This window comes from Paracoccidioides brasiliensis (assembly GCF_000150735.1).
Source record: "Paracoccidioides brasiliensis Pb18 unplaced genomic scaffold supercont2.4, whole genome shotgun sequence".
NCBI classification, from domain to species: Eukaryota; Fungi; Ascomycota; class Eurotiomycetes; order Onygenales; family Ajellomycetaceae; genus Paracoccidioides; species Paracoccidioides brasiliensis.
In genome coordinates this window covers 2,348,404-2,372,350 of record NW_011371361.1, presented here as the reverse complement: position 1 = coordinate 2,372,350, position 23,947 = coordinate 2,348,404, and the positions used below count along the sequence as shown (strand labels likewise).

The 23,947-nt window shown below is 45.0% G+C and overlaps 5 protein-coding genes across 5 annotated transcripts; 2 read left to right on the top strand and 3 right to left on the bottom strand.

The window, feature by feature from the left end:
* Positions 1-3,506: 3,506 nt before the first annotated feature.
* PADG_04268 (uncharacterized protein) lies at positions 3,507-6,725 on the top strand (the record flags this gene model as incomplete). Its single annotated transcript, XM_010761091.1, has 2 exons — positions 3,507-3,596; positions 3,780-6,725. The coding sequence occupies 2 exons, from the start codon at positions 3,507-3,509 to the stop codon at positions 6,723-6,725; spliced, it is 3,036 nt and encodes a 1,011-aa protein (XP_010759393.1).
* A 2,713-nt stretch (positions 6,726-9,438) lies between these two features.
* On the bottom strand, positions 9,439-11,131 carry PADG_04267 (uncharacterized protein; the record flags this gene model as incomplete). The annotated part of the gene is made up of 2 exons (XM_010761090.1): positions 9,439-10,738; positions 10,848-11,131. 2 exons carry the CDS (start codon positions 11,129-11,131, stop codon positions 9,439-9,441), a joined length of 1,584 nt encoding a protein of 527 aa, XP_010759392.1.
* An 844-nt stretch (positions 11,132-11,975) lies between these two features.
* On the top strand, positions 11,976-13,156 carry PADG_04266 (uncharacterized protein; the record flags this gene model as incomplete). The annotated part of the gene is made up of 3 exons (XM_010761089.1): positions 11,976-12,028; positions 12,169-12,203; positions 12,291-13,156. The coding sequence occupies 3 exons, from the start codon at positions 11,976-11,978 to the stop codon at positions 13,154-13,156; spliced, it is 954 nt and encodes a 317-aa protein (XP_010759391.1).
* A 964-nt stretch (positions 13,157-14,120) lies between these two features.
* PADG_04265 (D-xylulose reductase A) lies at positions 14,121-15,421 on the bottom strand (the record flags this gene model as incomplete). The annotated part of the gene is made up of 3 exons (XM_010761481.1): positions 14,121-15,050; positions 15,132-15,254; positions 15,401-15,421. The coding sequence occupies 3 exons, from the start codon at positions 15,419-15,421 to the stop codon at positions 14,121-14,123; spliced, it is 1,074 nt and encodes a 357-aa protein (XP_010759783.1).
* Positions 15,422-16,314: 893 nt separating this feature from the next.
* PADG_04264 (uncharacterized protein) lies at positions 16,315-19,248 on the bottom strand (the record flags this gene model as incomplete). The annotated part of the gene is made up of 4 exons (XM_010761088.1): positions 16,315-17,375; positions 17,447-18,446; positions 18,533-19,051; positions 19,201-19,248. The coding sequence occupies 4 exons, from the start codon at positions 19,246-19,248 to the stop codon at positions 16,315-16,317; spliced, it is 2,628 nt and encodes an 875-aa protein (XP_010759390.1).
* Positions 19,249-23,947: the final 4,699 nt, after the last annotated feature.

The following is a 23,947-nucleotide window of genomic DNA, read 5'->3' as shown; positions in this document are numbered from 1 at the left end:
AGTTGTCCGTAATATAAATCAACTCCACAGCATATCCGAAGTAACATTTAACAGTGCTCCAATTTTGTCTCCTAGGCTGTGAGTAACATTCTCCCGTTGCAAAACTAAGAAGTGATGCCAGATGCACAATGGTAACTGCATTTATGGAGAATACCACAGTTGGGCTGATGGGACTTTATCTGCCATGCTGAGATGCGTGGCACTTAGGGTAATTCCAACAAGGCAGAAAACGAGCCCCCAGCTGACTCAGCTTGACAATATGATCAAGTGGATGGTAGTATATATTCGGGTTATTATCAGCTCTTCGGCTTCGGATTCTGTGGAGGGACCTGATTCCTTATTGCCTCAGCTGTTCTCCGTCGAGGCAGCAGCTGAATAGGCTGTTTCTGCAGTCGAATATTTCGCGTCATGTTGGAAATTAATGTGCTCATCGATATCATCGCTGGAGTCGTTATTTTGAACGGAAAGTTTGCTATGGAGAAAATAGGATTGTGATTGAGATTACTGCCTGGCTTCGGATTCAGGGAGTCCTCATTAGCGTGAGACGTAATAATCGAGGATCGTCGTAGCGGTAACGGGTGCGGGAGATTCTATGACACGCTAAAGCAAAGATGGTCAAAGCACCGATGGTTTGAAAAGAGATAGAGCAGACAAGGAAACTGTTAGTTCAATAAATCCAGGGGTAGAAAGGGGGAAAAGATGTCAAGGGATATTTATGTCCACGGTGGTTTGAGGTTGAAGTTGAAGGGATTGAGTGTGTATGACGCGGTAAGCCGAGCCGAGCCAAGCGAATGTGGTTAGTTAATTACTGATGGAGCGATATATCTTCAATTAATATGCACTTTCGGTCGCTGGTTAGAGAAGGCAAACACAGCAGTGATATTTTTGGTTGCTTCCTGGATTCCATGAACTTACCAGACCTGTGTGAAGTAAAACTACTCCACAGCGTTTCTCCTCCCCTTGTTACTCCGTGGCAATGATTTTGGGGCCCATTATTGTGGGACAAGGCAGCGGGAGTGCTGAACACCATCTCCCAGTCCCATTTTTCCCTTTTCCCTTGGGGGTGAAGGCTGTCACAAATATGAAGTAGGTGGATTCTGAATCTTAGGCTGTGATACCTAAATACCTGGGAATTCAACTGGAATAAGGTTAAAATTCTAGTTAAATGTGGATTAACTCCTATATTTCTCTTTATGCACACATATGCCAGCAAGACGGTGATCACTGATTGGATGACATGTGCAAACAGAGGGCATTCTTGTGTAGCTGTTCGGAGAGAACTCTCTACAGGAAAAGAACTGGAGAATCTATAGAAATCTGACATTTTCTCACGAAGCTGAGTAACTTTGGGCTAGACAGCCCCATAACAGTAACTAGTTACTTGTAAACATAGAGCTTGCACGGGCGGGCGTTTAGGGGCGTTAAGGGACTCTTGGGGCGTTGAGCCCTTGAGTGGTTGGCATTGACTGAGGACCGGCAAAGCTCAGGTGGGCGAGTTACGCAGTTAACGCACGAAAGCGGAACGGCGGGATTCGAGAAACGGCATTCTCAGATAAATATCCAAGGTATGTAATACTACCCAGGTGGAGAACATTTCCAACAGTATACAAACATGCACAATCCTTGAATTCCCTATATCAAACATGCAACTTTTCCGTACCACTCTAGGAATCCTGTATCTCGATGGTCGCTTTCTACTATGTGTGTTTCAGGCAAGTTTAAAAAAAAACAAAGTTTTCATTCTCATTCCGTTTCATGTTTCATCATGCTTTCGGCAAAGGCTTCCTTCCATTCTTCACCCTCCAAATCTGCGGAAATTGAGTACAGTTAACTATAATCCAGGACTCCTAAATGACTGGTATCATAACATAATCTACATTTTGCCCATTTTCAGCGGAGACTTGCGTTGATTAGTCCTGTTTCCACATCCCCCATTTTACCCAGCACATGAGATAGACGACTCTGTGCGCCGTGCTTGTACATAAATTATCCGAGTGCTACGATGGTGCGGATAAGGGTGATACATAGTATCCGTGGACCGGATATCGATCTTTTGTAACCTGTCGCGGGGCGACCCTGTCCACCCACAGGTTGGCCTCAACTCAGCTATCCATTGCCGCGTCCCATAAAAGCGCATCTCGTGGATTCATGGATTTCACCTTCCAGGATACCCGGGTTTGACTGAACATCTCTTCTGCGCTGCGCGTTTCTATTCGCTTTGCTTGTCAAGCCTTCTAGGCCGTCTAAACACTGAGACATATTTGCGCCCCAGCATGTGACTTCTCTGGTTGTTCTTTCATGGGTCCTTCAGCTGTTCTACAGTTCCGAAGTACGGGGTGGTTAACTATAAGAGGCTAGTTATTAGTTTAGCGGTGCGTATGCAAGTAATTTGGGAACCCGAGGGGAGAGAAATCTCCAGCGCGGAACTAGGAGAAAACCCGATCTGACGCCACTGAAATCGTGACGTCTTAATTCTCGCTGATTGAAAATGATCCTCCAGCTGAGACGTATTAAAAAATAAAAATAAAAAATAAAAAACAAGGGTTATGTATTCCACGCTGAGCTTCAAACACATTTTTTAATCGCTATTGTCTCTCGCTTCGCCGGTTTTTCCAACTCATCGATTCTTCCAGTTCTCCACCAGCCCAGATATCCCATATCTGCCGCACCCGCCAGAAGTTGAACGAGGCCCTTCTGCGGGGCTATATGTTCGCTCCTTCGCACGTTTTGAGATCGTAGTGTGGATCCTTTTTCTTCTTATTTTTCTTCTTCTTTCTCTTCTGGTATCCTGGCTTCTTCAGCACGCATACCAACCTCCCCAGAATTTCTGTGTTGATCACTGCATGCATGGCATATATCATCATTCTTGTTATTGTTTAGTTTTGATCAGAACTTCAGAGCTTTTCAGATCATCATCTTTGATTTGGGTAGACGGAAGCTGTATTTCATGATATTCTATTCTTCACTTCTTCTTTTTTATTCATATTGTTTGATTTGTTTTGTTTCTTCTGACAGAGAAAGTGACTATGAAAGAGAGTCATTAATCAATTTTGTCAGTGATTTCAATTCTCATCTTTTATGATTGTTTTCTTCTTATGTCATAACCATCATCTTTAACTATTCACTGATCTATTACTTTGTAAGCAGTTTGTTTTGAATTTTCTCACTTTGTTTATCTCATTGTTTTCATTTGTATCTTAAGTCATTCTGGTTTGTCCTCAAGCAACCGTGCGTCACGCGACCCTACCCAACCCAAACCAGTTGGTAGTGCGCAGGTTCAAGACCTCGAATCCATTCTCCCCCTGAGAACCCTTGACAGCTTCCCAGTCACTCGCATATGTACAGCTTGGGGTGATCTCTGCGTTCTATTGTAGTGGATTGAGGATTGAGGGTGAGAAAGTCACTCTGCCACGTCCATCAGAACTCACCACTGGGCCGCCGATCTTGATAACATTTGCATTTCAAGGAGTGCAATACGTGACTGTGAATCTTATGAAGTCGGAACCATGCCTGGTTTGGTATGCGAGCAAGACCATACGGAGCCCTTGGAGTACCTCCATATGGTCGAGCCACCATCAGCAGTCACAGATTATAAGGTGAGTCGAAATAGGCTTCTTGCAGCGTGACAAGCTGCACAGGCTTCAAGCATTTGTATTCCAGAAAAAACCTCAAAAGAAGAACAGAATCTTGAAATTGCAATCCTGTTTTGAAGTATAATCTTCAACTATCTACTGGGAGGGCTAGCAGGCTCAAAAATGGATGCTGACCACCAAAATTAGGACATACACCTTGAAGCCCCCGAGGCTAACACTGCTGAAGCGAGCAAATCTCCACAGGAGTCAACACACCCTGCCAAGGCAGCCACTAAACTCTCCCAATTAGACGGAAGGTCTGAAATCTGCGTTTCGCCGTCATGGGCAACAGACAAGGAGAGAAGAGAAAAGAAGAGGGAGTTAAAAAGACTGGCCAGGGAAAAGAAAGAGTTGGAACGGTTTTTGAAACTTGAATCAAGGAATACTGATCAAGGCTCGGTCAGAGAGCCTCGACGTTTAACAAAGAAGCCACCATCCAATACGCCCAGTCGATCCTCGAGCATAAGGAGCTATCTTCCACGCTCCTCTACGGCTCCGTCAGTTTTGGGATTTTGGTCCAATAGCGCATCAAAAGCTAATTCCATAAACGAACCTGACAATGGCCATTCAGCACCTCCACCGACAGGTGCCGAGCCAGTGCGTACTTCATTGGAAACCATGAAGCCCATATTTACAGGTCACTGGCCATATCGTTTTGGAGTGAAGACGACCCAGGTTGTAGCAAATAATAATGATCCCTCCGGTGACTTAAATTCTGTCCCTCCACAATCCACGCCTTCGAATCCGTCAGATATTCCAGGCCGTCAACTCCACGCAACCAAAAAGCATGCGGATTTACGCGCTGCTGCAAACTTCTTTCGACTCAATGGTCCTGGCTCCCCACCAATCGAATCAGCGCCTACTAAGACATCTTGGAGTAAGGGAGTTAATCGTCAACTGTCAGCTGGGGGCGGAAAGAAGCTTCGACGCAAATCTCTCAAAGCAGAACACGAACCACACATGTATTCTTTGCGTCGAGGTCCTTCTGATACGAACGGGAACGACACGAAATCATCCGGACAACCTGAGAATAGCACACCTTCCACAACTGAAGGTGATCCATCTCTGACTGCGTTGGAATGCCTATCTCCAAGTTTGCAAAATGCTTCACAAAGTACCGTTCTTAAGTCTGCTGAGAGCATTAATACATTGAAAGATATTACCAACCAACAGAACAGTGAAGCAAGTTTAACAAAGAACGCCCCAAAAGATGCGGTCAAAAAACCCACTTCAAAACCCCCTTCAAGACCTCAAAAGGCTATAAAAAACAGCGCTGGGAATCACCTTGGACACGGACGAATGTCATCATGGAGTGAAATATTTAAAAGTTCTAATCGTGGTTCTAGTGTCACTCTCAAATGTCGTGTTCAATCTTTGGAGCCATCCCAGAAAATGCCGAACGCAGAAGTATCCGAATTTAAAACTAGTGGACCATATGAATCTACCTATTCCATTGACGATATTTTCGCAAGCCCTATTTTCAAGCTAACCAATCCGATCAAACAGGAGAATGGTCATGTCACCACCGAAACTAAAAATGTTGTTAATGATTTGGCGCAGGTGCAGCCGCAGCCGCAGCCGCAGCCGCAGCCGCAGCCGCAAACTGACTCCAACCAAGATATTACACAAGCGAAACTTTCTCCCGAGCATACTCTAATCCAGGAGACAACAACAGTCACCAACAGCCCGTCTCTGGAGCCGTCGGTCAACCCTCCAAATATCAGACGACCTGAGAATACTATACGATTGGTATCCAAACCACTAAATTGTGATTCCCTATTCAAGTCATCCCCGCTAGCTTCTCCGCCTCTCAATACCCGGGAAGATGAGGTATCTGCTCAATCAGGACAATTACCTAAGTGCGAAAGTTTTCCATCTGTTATATCACCTGTTGCTGCTCCTCAGCAGTTAGAGATTTCAAACGGTAAATCTCTTCTTTTTTTCACAAGGCTGTTAGGACATACCAGCAAAAAGGATAAAACCCCAGGTGTCTTTGACTCTCATAGCACAAAGAAGCCAGGAAAGGCGGTAACTTCTGATAAAGGGAAAGAAAAGTCGGCGCCAACGACTGCATCAACAGAGTCGCCAAAACCGAAAGACGAGGATGTCAAGGCTGCTGCCAAGTCTCCAAACTCCGTGGATGATATGCCACCCGCAAATGCAGACATCTGCCATAACAAATCTGTCTCCCTGTTGGAAAACCCCACGAATAATTATTTCCAAATTCCACCAAAATCCTCTAAGCGCAATAATGAAAGATTCCCTACCAGTTCTCAACGAAAATTCACTAGTTCCGTAGAACTCCCTAGTACTACCAGTGATGGAATCGAAACCCGGCCCCAAAAGAAGCACTCCATTTCCATAGAAATACCCAAAAGCCAACTGCCTCTTGATTCACGTACAGTGAGATACAATAGCAGTAGGACCTCCTCCAGCCAACCCTCCCCTGCACTGTCAAGCAGAAAATCTACACCGACAATCTCCCAACTCCACACCTCAAAGCACCCGAAAATAAACCCAATGGCACCCAGTGATTTCCCTTCCTTCACAGCCCTCGAAAACCAAACACAAACGACAACGGGACCAATATATGACGCCCGCCTGGGTTCATCCAGTCGACAAAGCCTTGCCAGCAGTGTTGGGGGCAGTCGAGCTGCAGCTCAACGCCCCGCGCGGAAGGGAACACCCGTCGCAAAAATGTTCGTGATCTGCTGCCAGTGCAAATATTGGCACGACATGCCTTCGGACGTATATGCCAAACTTGCTTTCCCCCACGGCGTACCCGCCACCGATCCCCTTTTTGGCGATGATCAATACAGCTCCCGTTACCAGCAGCAGGTTCCTATGGCAAGCGGTGCATTATCTGCTCAAGGTGGTGGCAGTAGCAGCACCATTACCGAAACGAGCTCAGGAGCTTCCAATAACAATATTGCGATGGATAATAAATCGCTACGTGGCTCTCGGCCGTCATCTTCCAGCTCTTCCTCTTCCAATAATTTCACGGTGACGTGCTGTTGGTGTGCACATCGGATGGTTAAGATTTGTTGTGCGGGTTGGACTACTATTGTCTATCTCCATGAGCGGCACCACTGAATGGACAATGAGGGTTGAAGAACTTTTTATGTTGATAATCTTGAGCATTTGGGAAATGTTCGGTGGTAGGATACGCCCATTTGGGAGTGGTCTAGAAGCAGGCCTGGCACATCTGGTATATCTGGGAAATATTTCATCGATGTTTACGTGGATTATATTCTAGTTCTAGGACTGCGGAGGTTCTCTAGCTAACCGTTACGTGATACTTTCCTCCCTAATTTCTCTTCACCTTCGTTACATTTTTCAAATTTTGTATTTTGTATCCTTTTTTTTTTTGGAATTGAGCAACTCGGGCTCTTAGGGCGTGGCGTTTTGAAGCAGAAGTTCTACATTGATCATAACAAATCTCCTAATTGTGGTGAATCTCAGCGAAAGCACATGTGATTTCGGAGCACCAACAAGCCTTCCATTGAAGATTATGAAGTTTCTCCCCATTTCATTTCTTTTGGTCTTTGGTCTTCAGTCACTTGGGGGCTCAACATGGGAATTATTTACGAGCTATTTGTTAATGGGGGTGGAGGGGGTTACGGGGCCGGGTTTAGTGGGATAATTTGAAGGGGAGACTTTGCTGACATCAATTATTTCGTTCACTTGGCCCTTGAGTTTGTTTCCCCTTCGTTGTCGACGCACACGCAAAGCTTTTTGATTTGAAATTGTCTTTTCCTGCAACGGAAGTATTGCCCTTAACTGTTATTAACAGTGCGTCGGATACAGGCGCTTAAGCAAATCTCGGAGGAGTTGCTGATTTTAATGATGCTGAGGTTTATATGTAAACTATGAACAACAGGGAAGAGGAATACTGCCAGCAAATATCATCAATCAAGTGGGCAGTCTTTGTAGCCGTTTCTTTCTCATGCTGACACAGTCTTTTGAAAATTGAAAAATCAATTCATGGAATTGTACTCTGTAGCCTTCCCCCAAGGTAGTTATAACATCCAACTCCGGCTGTAACCTCAGGGAATACAAATAAACCTGCTGAAAACCCTTGGCGGAGTAATGCGCTAAACAAAAATCCTGAAGCTTAACTGAGTCTGGTTCGCGCAATAGATCGAAGCTCGTGACTGGAGTACCAGAACCTTTGATTCCCAAGGCACTCGGTAAACACGAGACGAATCCAACCGATAACGTAGCTCAGGTAACAAGTTGGTTAGTTACCGAAGATGCCCATATCAGCTAATGTGTGGAACCGGGCGCACTCGAATTCATTCAAGTTGGAGGTACAGAGTACTCTGTAACGTCGTAATCCGTGGATATTAGTTTACACCCGTTTTCACAGTAGTTACTCCAAGTAATCCAGTGTTATATCTGGCATAATTTGGTAACCGGGGGTATTCGGGCCAATTTTGTGGATGGAATAACTAGTTAATGTACGTAGTTAACTAGTTAGTTATCAAATGCTTGGAATTTCGGGTCCAACTTCGCTTTAATAGTAGATTTGATAGTTGGTTGATGATTTAACTACGCAAATATATTCGTCATTACTGTACCAATTTTATGTCTGGATGTATTATCCTCTCTCAACTTCCTCAGGTCCGTTCTCTTATCCGTTGTTCATATATGCGGCACCAGCAGGTCTGTTAGTTTCAGTCGTAGTTACAGGAGATAACTATATGTTAAAATAACTCTGTGGGAGCTTAGTTAGTCAGTTTAGATTGACAAACATTCGTCTGGAAGTTCTCGAATGCTCATGATTATTATTGCACTGAGTTTCAATATGCTCCTTCACGGCCAAATATCCGAAAATCAGATATCGTCTAGAAAGTGCCCATCAACTCTCTTCAAGCAATCAATTTTAACGTGAACCCCCGGATCATCGGACTTGTCTATTTCTCTGCAAAATCGCATTAGCTGACCCAAGGTTGTGCAGCAGTACAAGGCCAATGGGACATGGAGCACACCCTCGAGTCTGTATCAATAATTACTAATTAATATGAGATATAATGTTAATGCGCGGTGAAAGACCTTTGTGCATACTTGGAAATACGAGGTTCAAGTTAGCGAGTGAGCATTAAGGAAATATTGCAAGATAATAGTCGCCACGGTTCTGTTTTATATCTCAAGCTATAAAAAACAACTTTGCTCTATCAATCTTGGTCTGCGGTCAACTATTTTATATGTATTTGAATAAACTGTACGGAATCAAGGAGCAACAAAGTGCACCTTGAGCAATAACAAAAAGTGAATGAAAAGAAGATCACCATAAATGACGCAGCAAGTGAAGCATCCACATCGCACTTCTGCACTCCTAGGGTACGGCCAAGAATCAATTGGGACTCCGAGTTCCTCTCCAATTATTGGGCTGATCCTAATGTATTGGTCGAGATACACGTCAAACGTTGCTCAAGATCACAAATGACTTCCTACCCATGACATTACACCAAGAGAAGTATACCCAGAGCCACCAGTGCCATATTGATAGTTGGTGGTATTTTTGATTCTCCAAGCCTACTTCTGCGTCGTCAACTCTAACAAAGTCACGCACCTCCCCATACGAACGATATGCACCCCGTATACCTCGAATCGCAAGCGACTACTGGATGGTAATCTCTGGAATTGACTGTTAGACTCAATTTATTTGCTCTCTAATTATAGCATACCCAGATCTTGACAGGCCGACTCCAAACTCAAGTCAAAAATTAAGGAGTCATGCATTCCAGGTAAGAATTCTTTTCAACAAAGAGAAAAATATCACTCCAAACAACTCTTAATCTATTCAAAGCTTGGGCGGTGTCCGCACCTCAAATTCCTGAACAGGTTGGCTATCATCAGTCAAAGGAACAGGCAGCCAGCCGCGAATCGATCCATCTGTTGCAAAAATACCCGGACTGAAATTATTTTCTTTCCCGTTAGCCACATTCTGGTTCCCGGTATTATTGCCATTATTGTTGTCAACAGTGACTTCCGCTACATTTTCCAAAGCATGTATAACAGCCTCATCCAGGTCAAACGGGACAGCGCATTCTCTCAGCATTTGAATAATTGCAGTTACATTCAGTTGCATCGTTCGCTCCGGTTCCTCAGCATTGACCCATCGCTTCATTGCCCAGGGGAATAGGACACCAGCATCTGATTGACTCATATGGGCTGACTTGGCGGCATAAAAGACTCTGGGTTGTCGTCTGCTGCTGACGACAGGATCAGGTTCAGGAGATCCAGGAACCGGGCGATTCGATAATGTGAATCGAGTTGCCTTGAGGCCAGCTGCCCATTTGAAGAACTCGTCACTCATGATAGCCAGAACGTTTGCAGCCTGGTGCTGGCCCTTGGTAGAGTCGGCAGTGTAGCAGGGCAGCGGCTTCTCCCAAAGCCATTTCACATCATCCCCCAGCAGCGGAAGGTTCCAGAGATCAAGCAGAACAAGAGGTGAGGTTGGTGTAATTTGTGAAACGATCTTGCTGTCTGATTGCGGTTCGTATAAGGGTCGATACTGTGAGAAATATGGTTCTGCTGCGCTCGATACTGGGTCGATTTTACTGACACGGCCCCAATATATGGACTTGACAAATTGGACAACACTGGCTGCCCCAAATGAGTGACCGCCCCATGTAATGCTGCTTGGAGAACGGACATCCAGGCTGGAAGTGAATACTGGACCATTGGTACTGTCATCGTCGATCAGGTTTCCAATCTTTGCTCCAGCATCTAGCTTCAGAAGCGCATCGTGCACAAGGCCGAATTCCCACAGCCGGATCCTCAGCTGGTCATGTCGTCTCCGGAGGATATCTTCATCGAAAATATGTTTCATCTGTTGGAATGGGACTCTTTCAGTATTCTGTCCGCTGGAATCTCTAATAAAGGAGATGTGGCTGCTTCCGTCCCGGTGTTCTGGAGCAATGACGACCATTCCGTAGCTAGACAAACACCCCAAAAGATAGCTGTATGTATTTCTGGAGCCCCCCAGCCCGTGGGAGAAAACCATTACGGGCCAACGCTTTGACTGGAGTGTTGATGGTTTCAGGGGTGCATTTTGATGGGCTGGTATCTTCGTCCATCTAATCGTATTTGGAAGAAGCCTTATATATTTGAAAAGTTAGTAAATACCGCCAAACAGGGCTCTGCAAGTGATACAAAAGTTGGAGAATGTGAACAGAATATGACAGGGGCCGGATTGTCTCAGCATACGCTAAAATTGATGAGAGCCGCTTTGGAAAGCCTACGAACTCCCCCAATGCTCTAGTAAAGACGCTCTGCGGCTCTGGGATCCAGTAAACGGGTTTCGATGACTGTCCTACATGGTCCGCAGGGTAGAATACCCGGAATAGAATTGTAGAAAGAGGAATATCTGATTCCGGGGTAGGGGCCGGTGATTCAAGAGCTGACACGGGGATCTCAATCTCGGAAGTACCAACATTATGTGGCCCTGTGTAAGGCGGGAATGACGGAATCCGAAGCAGCGAGAGGGCCATTATGCGACATGAAGTAGGGCTTCGTAAAATAGAGCGTTGCACGTATGAAGAAGCATGTATCTATGAGAAATTACAGCTTCTATCTGGATTCTATACATGAATCTCTTGTGGTATTGTAGTTGGAATCTGATTATTTTCCCCCTCTACAGGGCCCACTAGAGAGCACAGACGACGAATTCTGTACGAAAACTTGCATCCATCTAGACAGATATCATTGATCATGCATGCCCGGTCACTTTCGCGCATAAATGATCGTGTGTCTGGGATGATGTGCCAAGGTAGCTATTTCGAGATGATATTTGTCCAATAGATCAAGGTTTCGAGGCGCAGACCGGATGAACGATAGTGATCGTATGTATCCCTTAGAGGATTGTTTGGGAATCCAAATTCCAAGTTCAATACGCAAACTTGTTAATATTTAAAGAAAAGTACTGAAAATTTTGTTCTTAACGGTTCCTGGCATAAAAAAAGCCTGAGTATGACCCTGTGAGGCTAGCCGGGAGCTGCGCCTCACCGTCGCAGATCATCCCCACCAGCCACAACGATGTCAGCGAGCCCAATCTCCAACTCCAAGACTCCCAACAAGCTTCTTACAACCAGACATACTCAACACCCCATTCCCTTTATAGCCATTCCCTCCTCCAGCCATACTGTTGTCTTTTTCTTACAGACAGGGACGCCATGGCGCGTCACAGACGGCTGTCTAATGCCTCGTCTTCTTCTTCTCTCCCAGAGCGAAACCAGGTAAGTAGAGACTCTCCCGCGGAACCTCGGAGATCCCGACCTATCATAACCCGCAACAGATGCTAATCATGCGCTGGAACCATTCCAGGAGCTTGATAGCATGTACGATTATTTAGCAAAGGTCATTCTGCTTGGACCAAGTGGTGCCGGAAAGTTTGTACCCCCGTTTGATCATATCTCGCTGGACATGCAATATATCTGGAGAGATCCACCACCAAATCACGATATCTATACATCCCCATATTTCGACCAACCGACAGCAGAGTTGCTGACGTATCGCATTCATATATCAGATCCTGTCTACTCCATCGCTTTGTGAAAAACGAATGTATGAGTCCCCTTCCCCGTGCAACTCTTTTAAACACCTTTCACTTTTATATGCCTACATACTAGCAATAGTAACACCAATTTACAGGGCGTGTCCTTTCCTCGCAAACAATCGGAGTTGAATTTTCCTCCAAAATCGTAAAGATAGGCACAGGTTCACGGTGGAAACGGATAAAACTCCAACTATGGGACACAGCAGGCACTGAGCGGTTCCGCTCCGTTTCACGCTCCTACTACCGTGGCGCTGCCGGCGCAATCCTGATATACGACGTTGGGTCATATGCTTCCTTTACCGCACTCCCCACATTCCTCATGGACGCTAGAGCTCTTGCGTCCCCAAATTTAACAGTCCTCCTAGCCGGCAACAAAAGTGATCTATTGTCGTATGACAACTTGTCCCAAAACATAGACTACAGCGATGACTTCCACCGATTTCCCCCAACACCATCAAGCACATCGAGCAAACAGACTACCTTCGCTTTTGATTCAGGTGGCGGATCGATACGATCAATAAACGGCCCGCCGGTAGGCACCAGGATGACTGCAACGGTATCCTCGGATGGGTGCGGGGTGACGCTAGAAGAAGCGTCACGATGGGCAGCGAAATCCAATATACCAGTTGCAGTTGAGGTGTCCGCATTTTCTGGAGAAAACGTGGACGAACTTTTTAACCGGCTGGCACGTATTATCCTGACGAAAATCGAGCTGGGCGAGATAGACCCGGATGATCCTCAGAGTGGTATTCAATATGGGGATGGGGGCATGTATGGTACTGGAGCGAGTGATGGGGGCAGCGTGCGTAGCGGGATCACGATCGATGACTCTATGGCGCAAATGCGGAGGAGGAAGCCTCGTGGTCGAGGACCGGGAAGTGGATGGGCTTCGGGTATGAGGGAGTGGGAAGATGTATTTAGGCTGGGAGGTTCGAATACGCAAAGGGGTAGGTGCTGCTAACATCCTACCCCTTTCTGGTCCAATTCCCATGCTGGAGGACGGACATTGTCCATCCAAATATCAGATGATGAAGGGCACAGCTAGATGGTTGATGCTCGCGCCGCGTCTCTCTGCATTTCCTCCTCCAACTCCCCTCCCTCCTTTATACCGGTTTTACGTTCCACCTCCAAGCCAAGCTTCGCTGTCCGACATGGATCCGGATATCTTGCCTCCGATCTCCCCAGTGGATCCACAAAGTATTTCTCAGATCCCTCTACTTTTACATCGCTGTACATAGTGCATTCCACCTTTCCATACCGCACGATATCCCCAGACCCTTGAATATTGGATATTTGCAACGGCCGTTCGTTCCATCCAATTCATGACTTAGCATCCGCCCTGGTCCAGGGATTTACCTATGCTCATCTCTTTTCCAGCTAGTTTCATCATCGAAACTGTTTTTGCATTGCCACCATAATTGTGATGCAATGCTTGTTGCCATTATCTATTCTGTGGATCTGGGGGGTAGTATTCAGTCCATTCTCTTCCATAAATTCATTGAACTGCATCTCCTGCATTTCCCATTTCTCCCATACCCTGCCTGTCTTTTCTTTTCTTTTTTTCTTTTTTTTTTCATTTTCTTTTCATTTTTTTTCCAGCCCAATAATCACGTCTCATGAGATCCCGTACGTGTACATGAGCAACATCTATTTAATCAATTATTTCCTGCTAGGGTTTGGGTGAGAAGATAATGTGTAGTTCTTTTTTTACAGTTACTAGTTTCAATATCTCATCTCCTACACATGTGACGAGCAAATAGACCGAATTGCAAATGACCAGAACATATGCATCATTTACCCATCAAATCCAATGAATAAATAAACACTACAGAAGCAGACAAGAGAACTTTTGGAAATAGTGGACATAGGGGTATTAAACAAAACAGAACCGAACCGCGATTCAATAGCCCCGCTAGAAAATATGTTCATCCCTCCACCCCCCGAATAAGCGTTTTAATCCCCTTTCCCCCCTTAACATCCACAAGGGCCCTCTCTGCGTCCTCAAATGCCACCGTCTCCGTCACCAATGACTTAACGTCCACTTTCCCCTCCGCCACAAGCGTCAGCGCCAACTTGTAATCCCCACTGCCGTACCGAAAACTGCCCCGAACATCCAGTTCTTTCGTGCAAGCCGCCATAATCGGGAACGAAATAACATCCTTCCCCATACCACCTTGCACATACGTTCCACCCGCTCTTAGAACGTGGATACCAGTATTCACTGATGCCTCCGCACCTGACGCATCAATGACTACATCCGCCCCACGTCCTAGTCCATGCTGTTCCAGCAACTCCTCCGCATTTTGCTCCGCACTCGCATCCTTCGCAGGCGTATAGGTACCTGTAGCCGCATATTTTGCGGCAAACTCCAACCGTGCCGGCTGGATATCAACAGCGATGATCTTCGAGGCACCAAACGCTCTGGAAACAGCACAGCACAGCAACCCCACAGGTCCCACCCCGAAAACAACTACAGAATCACCAGGTTTCACACGCCCCTGCTTCGTAATATGCACAGCAACACCAAGTGGCTCCATCAGCGCGCCCTCATCCAATCCGACATTCTCTGGCAACTCATAGCAGAAGTCTTCTGGTAGGACGTAGTACTTGGCCAGCGTACCGTCAATGGGCGGCGTGGCGGCGAAGGCCATGTGTATGCATAAATTGTACTTACCGCTGAGGCAGGGTTCGCAGTGGCGGCAGGGGATTCCCGGTTCGAGAGCCACGCGGTCTCCGGGTTTTAAGGTGGTGACGGCGGAACCAACGGAGGTGACGATGCCGCTTGATTCATGGCCCAGGACCATGGGGGAGGTGACTTTGTATGGACCAATGGAGCCATGTTCCCAATAGTGCACCTGTCTGGAGTTAGTGCTTTTTATTTCTGTGTTTTGGAAGGAAACCTTTTTGGGCCTTTGGTGTAAGACATTAGTACGTACATCGCTGCCACAGATACCAGTAAATTTAACGTTGATTCGGACGTAGTGGGGATCTGTAATTGTTGGGATGGGTCTGTCTTCGTAGGAGACTTTCTTCACTCCTTCGAGAATGAAGGAGAGGTTCTGAACGTACTATCAATTAGTATGAACCTTTGATAGTGGAAAGAGAATTAATTGGATTTTTGAAGATAAAAAGAAAAGAAAAGAAGAAGAAGAGAAAAGAGAAAAGGTTCAATGGAGCTGCATTGAAATCTTGATATGCAACGCACCTTTGGCCCTTCCGTAGCCATGACGTAAGATAAGTTGGGCCTTTCTTCAGGCTTATTTTATCTACTGCTATTAACAGCTTCTTTGTCTTCAACGTCAGCAGTCCCGGGGAAAGACAATTAAAAGCTAGATGCGCAAGATATGGGGCCTACTGTGCACATAATATTTAATATATTAGAGGCGATGAGCAGAAGTGTTTGTTAATCCTATATGGGGTGTTGTATCTGTCGGAATCCTGGTCTGGGTGGGGAAGACGGGAAGGATTGGGGAAGTTAGCGGACACAAGGTTGGTTAACAGTTCAGAGGTTTGTTATCCATGGAACCATCCCATTTATATTTTGCTCTTTATTGGACTCTCTCCTCATGGGCCGTAAGGCAAATAGCTAACCGTACCCAAGTATATTCTATCTTATGCTGGTGATATCATCGAGACTTTCCAACCATATCCCAAATGTCGTTATGAGCTTGACATAAACCGAATGCAGAGGAATACGCGAATAAGAACTCCGTGAGCTTTGTAAGGTGGTTACGTTACTGCACAGCCGGTGATTGGCCAATGAAAGACTTCGTTCCTGTGAATTACAGGTTGACATCATCCAAAGCATCCAGGGAGGAGTGAGGGCTTGTGCTCCAGCGGAATTTGAGAGTTATTTTGGAGGAAGATACAAGACAAACAAAGAAAGTATCCGGGCTTTGAGAATTGCTTAGGCAGGTTGGGAAAATATGTAGAATACCATGCATCATTTCTTGTTACTTGGGAATGAATGAACGAGGAAAAGAATAAAGACTTCCCAAACCCTCATGCTCTGCAGACAGTTTCATAATCCCTACATATTGTAAGATATCAATGACGGATCAAGCCGGATTCCTCTGCACCATCCGCAACGCACCCATCTCGTTGTCATCTTAAACGCTACTAATCCTTCCCCAAGTGCCTCACAGAGCAAATCTTACCAGGGCCCTTAGTATGAATATACACTGTCTCCTCAGGAACCAAATCCATAAAATTGTCGTCAAACACCTTCCGATCATCATCCGCATACAACACAACGCCCTTAATGGGCACCTCCGCGGACAACTCCAGCAGATTAGGCTCAGCTGACTGAATAAGCTTGAGGTCCCTGTGTTGTAAGGGAACATATTTCAACGGCTCGGGCCAATTAACATAGCGCGCAATCTGCTTGCCATCATCGAAAAGGTATGCCGCAACAACAGTGCGCGGTGCTTTATCTTTCCAACCTTCACTACCTTCGCCGCTACTCTCGACGGGCAACTCAAACTCGATAATCTCAGTGCTCCTGTTCTGCTCCAGGACAACGCAATCCGGAAGTTCCTGAAAATAAGTCCGTTGGGCAGTGACGACGTCCCACCCCTTAATCAGAACGCTTACATTTTTCGTCTCCAGTGTAAAATTAGTTGCCCACATCTCTATCTTGTGCGTTGTCTTGTAATAAGCGTGCGTATATTTGTCCACGTATTCTGTGTGGGTTGTCCGCTTTAGTCCGATGGTGATAGGATTCATTTCTCGCTTCACGGCATAGTAGGCGAGTTTAGGCCGCAGGTGATAGTCCACAATCGACCAAGAAGTCCCAGGCCAGCAGTCGTTGATTTGCCAGAGCAAGGCGCCAGCGCAGTATTCGCGGCCAGGGCCCTTCCATTGCCGTTTCCAAAGCCTGAATGCGCTGGCGAGGCATTCTGCTTGCATGAGCTGTGTGCAGTACACGTAGCGCTCAAAAGGATCCGTTGTGTATTTTACATTCTCAGCTAGGTAGAGTGCCATGCGCCTTTCGTGGCCTGCAGCTTTGTTGTGGAACTCAACGGTGGACGATTGGGGGTATCGGTCGGGATTGTCTATCCCTTCCAATAAGTAGCCATCAATCGTTTCCATTGCAGGAAAAGCTTGCATGCCAAATTCGGACACGAAGCGGCCGGAGAGTTTGTCGAAGTTTTGATATTTCTCCTGGGTGCCGTGCCATACTTCATAATATGATTCGATAAGATTAGCATCCGGAAAGACTGCGAGGTAAGTAATAAATAGGTACACTTACCATTCCACTGGTGGATATCTCCTATTGTAGGATCTTTGGTGGTATTTCCGCCCCAAGGAGAGCCGAAATGATAATACGTATCTGGTATCAACTCCTTGGTCACGTCCACTAGAATCTTTTCGTAAATATATCGCGCTGGGAAGGAGGATTTCAGCCAGTTGTTTGGATTGATGTCCTTCGGGTCGTATTCCAGATTCTCACTCTCCGCATACTGATAGTCTTCATTATTCCCAGCCCATATAACAATGGAAGGGTGGTGTCTGAGAATCTTGACATTTGCAACGGCCTCTCGCTTCACGTTTTCGAGGAAGCTTGGGAATGCTGGATAGTTCCCACAGCTGAAAAGGAAGTCCTGCCAAACCAACAGACCCAGCTCATCACAAGCATCGTAAAACACTTGTTCTTCAAATATACCACCTCCCCAGACTCTGGCCATCACTTGATTGCCATTAACCATCAGCTTCACCCAGTCTCGATATTTCTGAGGTGAGATCCGAGGGATAAAATTATCTGCAGGGATCCAATTGCTCCCTCCACAGAAAACTGGAATATTGTTAATCTCAAAGAAAAAGGACGTCCCTTCGGCATCATCTAGCTTCCTCTGAACCAGCTCAGCTCTCCTCAGGCCAAAACGCTGGCTGGCAGAATCCACCTCCACGCCATTGGACGACAACAAGCTCGCGGAGAGTGTATACAGCGGCTGTTTCCCATAACGAGATGGATACCAAAGCTGGGGATTGTGGACGTTTAAGGTTGCAGTTGCGACGCCATATTCCACCTCAGTCGTTTCTGAACAAATCTCTTTGCCGTCCAGAAGGAACTTAAAAATCACCTTCTCCGCATCACCTTCTACCTCAGCTGTTGCAGCCAATATGGCATGTTTCAGAGATTTTTCGACATTCTGCCTTACATGGAGATCCGATATTCGAGCATTGTAGATTTCGAGATTTATAGGCCGCCATGGTCCACAGGTCATTAGAGTTGGACCCCAGTCCCAGCTCTGTATTTACAAAGGGAAAAGAGATAGATATCTCGTCAACTAGGAGGCTCAGTGAGCTGGAATTGGAAAAGATATTGGAAGCCTACATAGTGATACTGTGCCTTCCGCACGGCAAGGCGACTGGGGTCTCCATTCCAACTGCCCCAGAAATGTTTCGGATACTGCTCCTGGATTTTCTTTCCGATCAAAAATGTGCTGGAGAATGTGATATGCAACACATTTGGACCAGTTGATTTGCGCAGCAGTTCAGTGACATCAACGCGCTCAGGAACAAACATGTTTTCCGTTTCTAGGATTTTCGTATCATTCAGAAGTACTGTGGCATACGTATCGAGACCGTCGAAGGCCAGTACTGCTTTTTGGCCATCACCAATCGTGGGGGTATCAAAGGAAGTCTTGTATATCCAGGACTTTTCTCCAACCCACTGCACATGGAGCTCGTTCTTGCCAATGAAGGGATCGGGGATGAGACCATGGTGCATCAGATCCAGATGGACGTTTGTGGGAAATTGGGAGACGGATAGGAACTGAGCCTCTTGATCATCCGCTTGCTTAAAGACCCAGCCCTGGTCGAGGGGAATAACGCTCCGTTCGATGATTTCGACCTACAGTTATTGAGAATGGGATATTATGAGAACCTTGTAGCTGGGGGACTCAGATGTGTGACTATTTAGACAAAAAATGAGAACGGGGAAGGGTACTATTGTAGGATATGTGCATGTGCTCATGTGTGAAGAAAGTCATGAATGCCTACCAGTGATCGAGGGGAGCCGACTGCTCGCCTACGAAGAGCAAACCGCATTGATGCTTTAGGGGGTAAGCGAGTGAAAGTACAAACAGGACTTATTTGCTGCGAACTCCCTGTCTGGTCACTGTATATAATAACTACCTGGCGTTGCAACAGGAGTAATGTTTGTACCTGTTGATACTGCGAATTGGCATTCTGCCGATCCCGAAGTTGTTTTGTGGTTGGATTGAACAAGGAACTTTTTCTGGTTCAAGCAAAGTCGTTTTAAGCCCCGTTCCCCGACACGTGACGCCAAAGATATGCTTCTTTTACCTCATAATAGAACAACCCTGCCTTCCTCACGCATATGTCGCACATATCTCACGCATATCTCGCGCATATCTCGCCCGCTGTGAACGTCGCCATGTCCCACGAATTTCTTGGAGTGTTTCTCTTCTCTGGGCTTCACTTGAGGAGAGTGACACTGTCTCCACTCTTTCCGCTCATCTTGCTTGCACAGCTTCATTTCAATCTCTCTGTATTAGTCATTCCATACCTCTATAGTCTCTGCTTCCTCCTGCTATACAGACAACATGTTTTCCTGATGGACTTGCCACTGGAAGACCTGCACAGACGCTCCAAGGAGAGTTGACATGACCCGAAGAACATAGGTAAGGAGCTCACCCCAGATGAATATCATGCAAGATACCATCAGATTGGCTCAATTCCAGGTCATAGGCAAGAACTATGCTGATGTCACAACTATTACCATCAATCATGTTCAGTGCTTCTGAGATCAGTAAAGTCTCATGCAGATCAGATGCCTGATAAAATTTGCTTACATCTCTTGTAAAGCTACTTGTACATTTATAAATTACTATTAATATAGTTGATAGTAAGTGTAATTATTAGCATCTTCGCACTTTATCAACAGTATTTAATACCCAACAACCACAAATGGAATGGTCAGCTTGGGAAACGATTTTTGCGTCAACGTTGCATTGTAGCAAACATTCCAGTCCAAACGAATGGGACTCCGGAAATGGCACCAGAAAGCAAGGTCGAACTCATTACGACTTCTAATGACTCTGAAAGAATGCCCCTCCCTGCTCCCAACCCCATCCAACCTGAGATCGCTTCTGTCCCTGGCTGCAGATGTAGATAACCAGAATCATCAGCCCAAGCATTCACGCAGCCCTTTACGCGAGAAAGGGAGTTTAGAGGAAGTTCTTCCTATTGACTGAACCCCAGCCGCACCCTGATCCACCTGACCGATCAGTCAGGGCTAGGTGGGAGCTGTTAGGGATCAGATGACCCCTATAGGATTGTACTCGTCCTTTTGTCCGGTATAGACGTCCAACAAGGAGTAAACTTGCAGACGGGCTGTTTAACCCATTCTCGACGTTAGATGGATCATGTGATGTGCTAATCCCTTTAAAGACAAGGCCCACTTGCTGGTTGCTTCAAAAATAATGAAGTCGGCATACCACATAGAGAATAATCCAAATGATAATAATTAATTCCTGTAAGGGTTGTGTTGGTATTTTGCACTATTTCTACCTTCTTGGCCGCTTCAATACATGCATCTGCTGAGTGAAGGAAGCATTTGGTGTAACTACTGCTGAGGCAGAAGTCAATCATCAGTGCAGAGACTAACAATTGTTGGTCCCTCCTGAGCAGCTGATTTGAAGGCTATATACAATATCTTCAGCGATGATATTGTCATGGCATTGAGAAATCCTATATGGCTACTTGAAGTGATATGTCAAACACTTCAGACAACAGAATGTGTTGGAATGAAACTTCCTAAGCAGAATTATCAGCACGCGATTATTTCACTGGAAGTTCATCTTACCGAAGACTGGTCAAGACTCTATTTCTGTCAACATGAAAGAGAGTAACTTTCTGTAGCCTCACTCTCCTCCACAGAGGTATGTGACCAAAAAAGTATCCTGCCTGTCACAGCGCCAGGATACCAGGACAGCTTGACTTCTGAACATGCGTGCATGTCTAAAGTTGTATCTCTGGATTATATTTTCATGCTTATTTTGCGAAAAGTAGAAGACAGCATATTATTTCAAGAGGCGTCAGTTTCAGTGATTCCTCCCATCTTCAGCCCTTCATGTGATCAATGCAATTGCGGAGAGTCAGTTGCGGGAATCTCATTTGACTCTGAGGCTTGTCTCTTGATATTCCTGAAGCCCACCTTAGGACTAGAGGGTATGTTAGCTCAAGTAAGTGCAACGCCTCTTCGTCCGTTGTCTTAATTAACACCAGCAGCCGCACAGGACAACTGTTTTTATATTCAAGTGATGCGGTTTTGTGCAGCACAAATATTACACCTTATTTCCACAGCACACCTCAAGCTCATCAATGAGCATGTCCCATAATGTGATGTGCGAAGAAACCGTCTTGTTAGCTGGCTTTGTTACGGCACCTCTGGGTTGTTCTTGTACCATCTGTCACGATGCAGATTAAGAGCGAAAGCTCGTGACAGGCGTGGAGGAAGTGTGGCAACATTGTAGGCTCCGAATTTGCTTCCGCTTCTTCGCGACGTCACAGCTCCTCCTGGTGAAGTTGACTCTCAATTTCCACCAGCGCTATCAAGCTTGCCTCCGCTTCTTCGTGTCGTTGCTGCTCCACCTGGAGAAAATTGTGTCTTTCTTTTTCCGCCTGCGCTTCGGCAATTCCTCGCAATGTTCTCTCTCTTCTAAGTTCAGCCTAGCTCTTGTGCTCAGCTCTGATAGCTGGAGGTGCAGTTCCTGCCAGCTCACAGTGCTGTGACCAATTCAACAAGAATCCAGCCACAGCTTAACTAAGGATCTGCTTGAGCTAGCGAAAATTTAAGTCCTATGATAATTGCTGGAAGCGCTTAAAGAACGGGATAGTTGCTCTGTAGAGCACACATATTTTGTGGGGAGAATGATTGTAAGGGAGTAAACATCAACTCACATGACACGGGCTGCGTATTTTTCCGGAAGCGGACCTATGTTCGCCAAGGTGGAACGACTAAGGCAGCCCTCTCTCGTACGGCTTAATCGTGCCGCTGCGCAACCCACACCTCATGTTGGGTGCGCCACACCAAAACAATAAAAACACCAAAATGATAAAAATCTTGCAATTTCATCATCTTCATCATCATCATCAATTAATAACTCACCACATTGTCAAATAAGAATAAAAATATTGAAGACTGTATTCAAAAAGCTGTCACTTATTATTGAAAAAACTCAAATTTCAAAATACTGTCTTTGTCATAAGAATTTGAGGTTTCTTATTAATATCTCTAAGTATGTATCAATGGAAGATCTCTAAATACTGCAAAGATTTCAGTTAACAAGAGATTAAATGAGAGTCAGAAGAATGTGATTAAACAATGAGTCAAGCTGCTTAATGAAAAGAATTATTTTTTCACAGTCAAATATATTGAAGATTTCATATATTCAATACTCAAATATCAGTACATAGATTCTACTACCTCTTCTTCAAAAGTCAGCAAGATGTGAACTTATAGATTCATTGAACATCTATCTGAGTATAAGAGGGTGAAACAGAAGTCAATGAATTCAAAGAGAGTGGCAGTTGAAGATATTAAATATATTAATACATAATTTGAATGTCTCTGAATTCTATTTAAGTTCATATAATACATAAATCTTCATAAGATAATTCTGTATAAATTTTCATTACATGCTACTCATTTGCTACAATCTTTGAATAGTCTATCATTTCAGCAATATAAGTATTATTATTCAAAAGCAGTCAACTATGCTGCATATCATGGTCTTGTTAAGTATGAAAAACAGCAATTTCTACAAGACCTCTCAGCTATATGAAAATAGATCTTTAAATCTGATACAATAGCTGCAGAATGAGCTCAATATAACATATATCTATGTAATTCTGACTGAGTTCTTGACACTCTTAAGTAGTGAATCTCATCACCTCCTTCACTGCAGATTTATAAAAATGAGAATGATTCAGATCATATATTTATTTCTTCTTCTCAGCTATTCTCATCAAAGACAATTCAAAAGCTGAAACATTATATTAATATTGTAGAAAATACCATACAAAGTATTAGAGATACTCTTGATTTGAAATCACTCATCTTGACATGTTGTTTGAACAAGATATTCAAAGTAAGTCTAATTCATGTGGAACTTAATGAGCAACAGATCACTGAATTAAAGAACTTTCTCAATATCAGTAAATGCTACAGAGCTAAAACAATCTGTCATCAGATTCAAGTAGAAGAGGTCTTCACTATTAAAGATGCCAATAGAAAAATCAAGTGGTGTAAGGATAATAAAGCTGAAAAAGAGCAGAATAAGAAGTGATAAAGGCTTGGAGTTGATTCTATGAAAATTGGCAATAACTCACTCACTGTAAAGGGTTAAGCTCTAAGAACTAGAGGCTAGTCCTCCTATATAACAAGGACGAATTGCTTGAGAAAGGGAAGAAAAGAATGAGACGAGAACTCGAGCTTAAGCAAGCTCGCGTAGCATGATCACGTGCGCACGTGCAAACGATGGCTAGGCTGAGTCAGCCAGCCAGAGCGAATCTAGGGGTTAACCCCTTATACTCACACCACTGACAAAAGAGGAATTAAATCAATTTAGAGATGGCACACATACTGAGAATGATGTAGATAATCTTTTTATTATAGATTAGCTATTGGTTGTTGATATAGAGTGCAATAATGAGGATGTGATTCAAGATTTTTATCATTTTGGTGTTTTCATCATTTTGGTGTGGTGCACCCACATGAGGT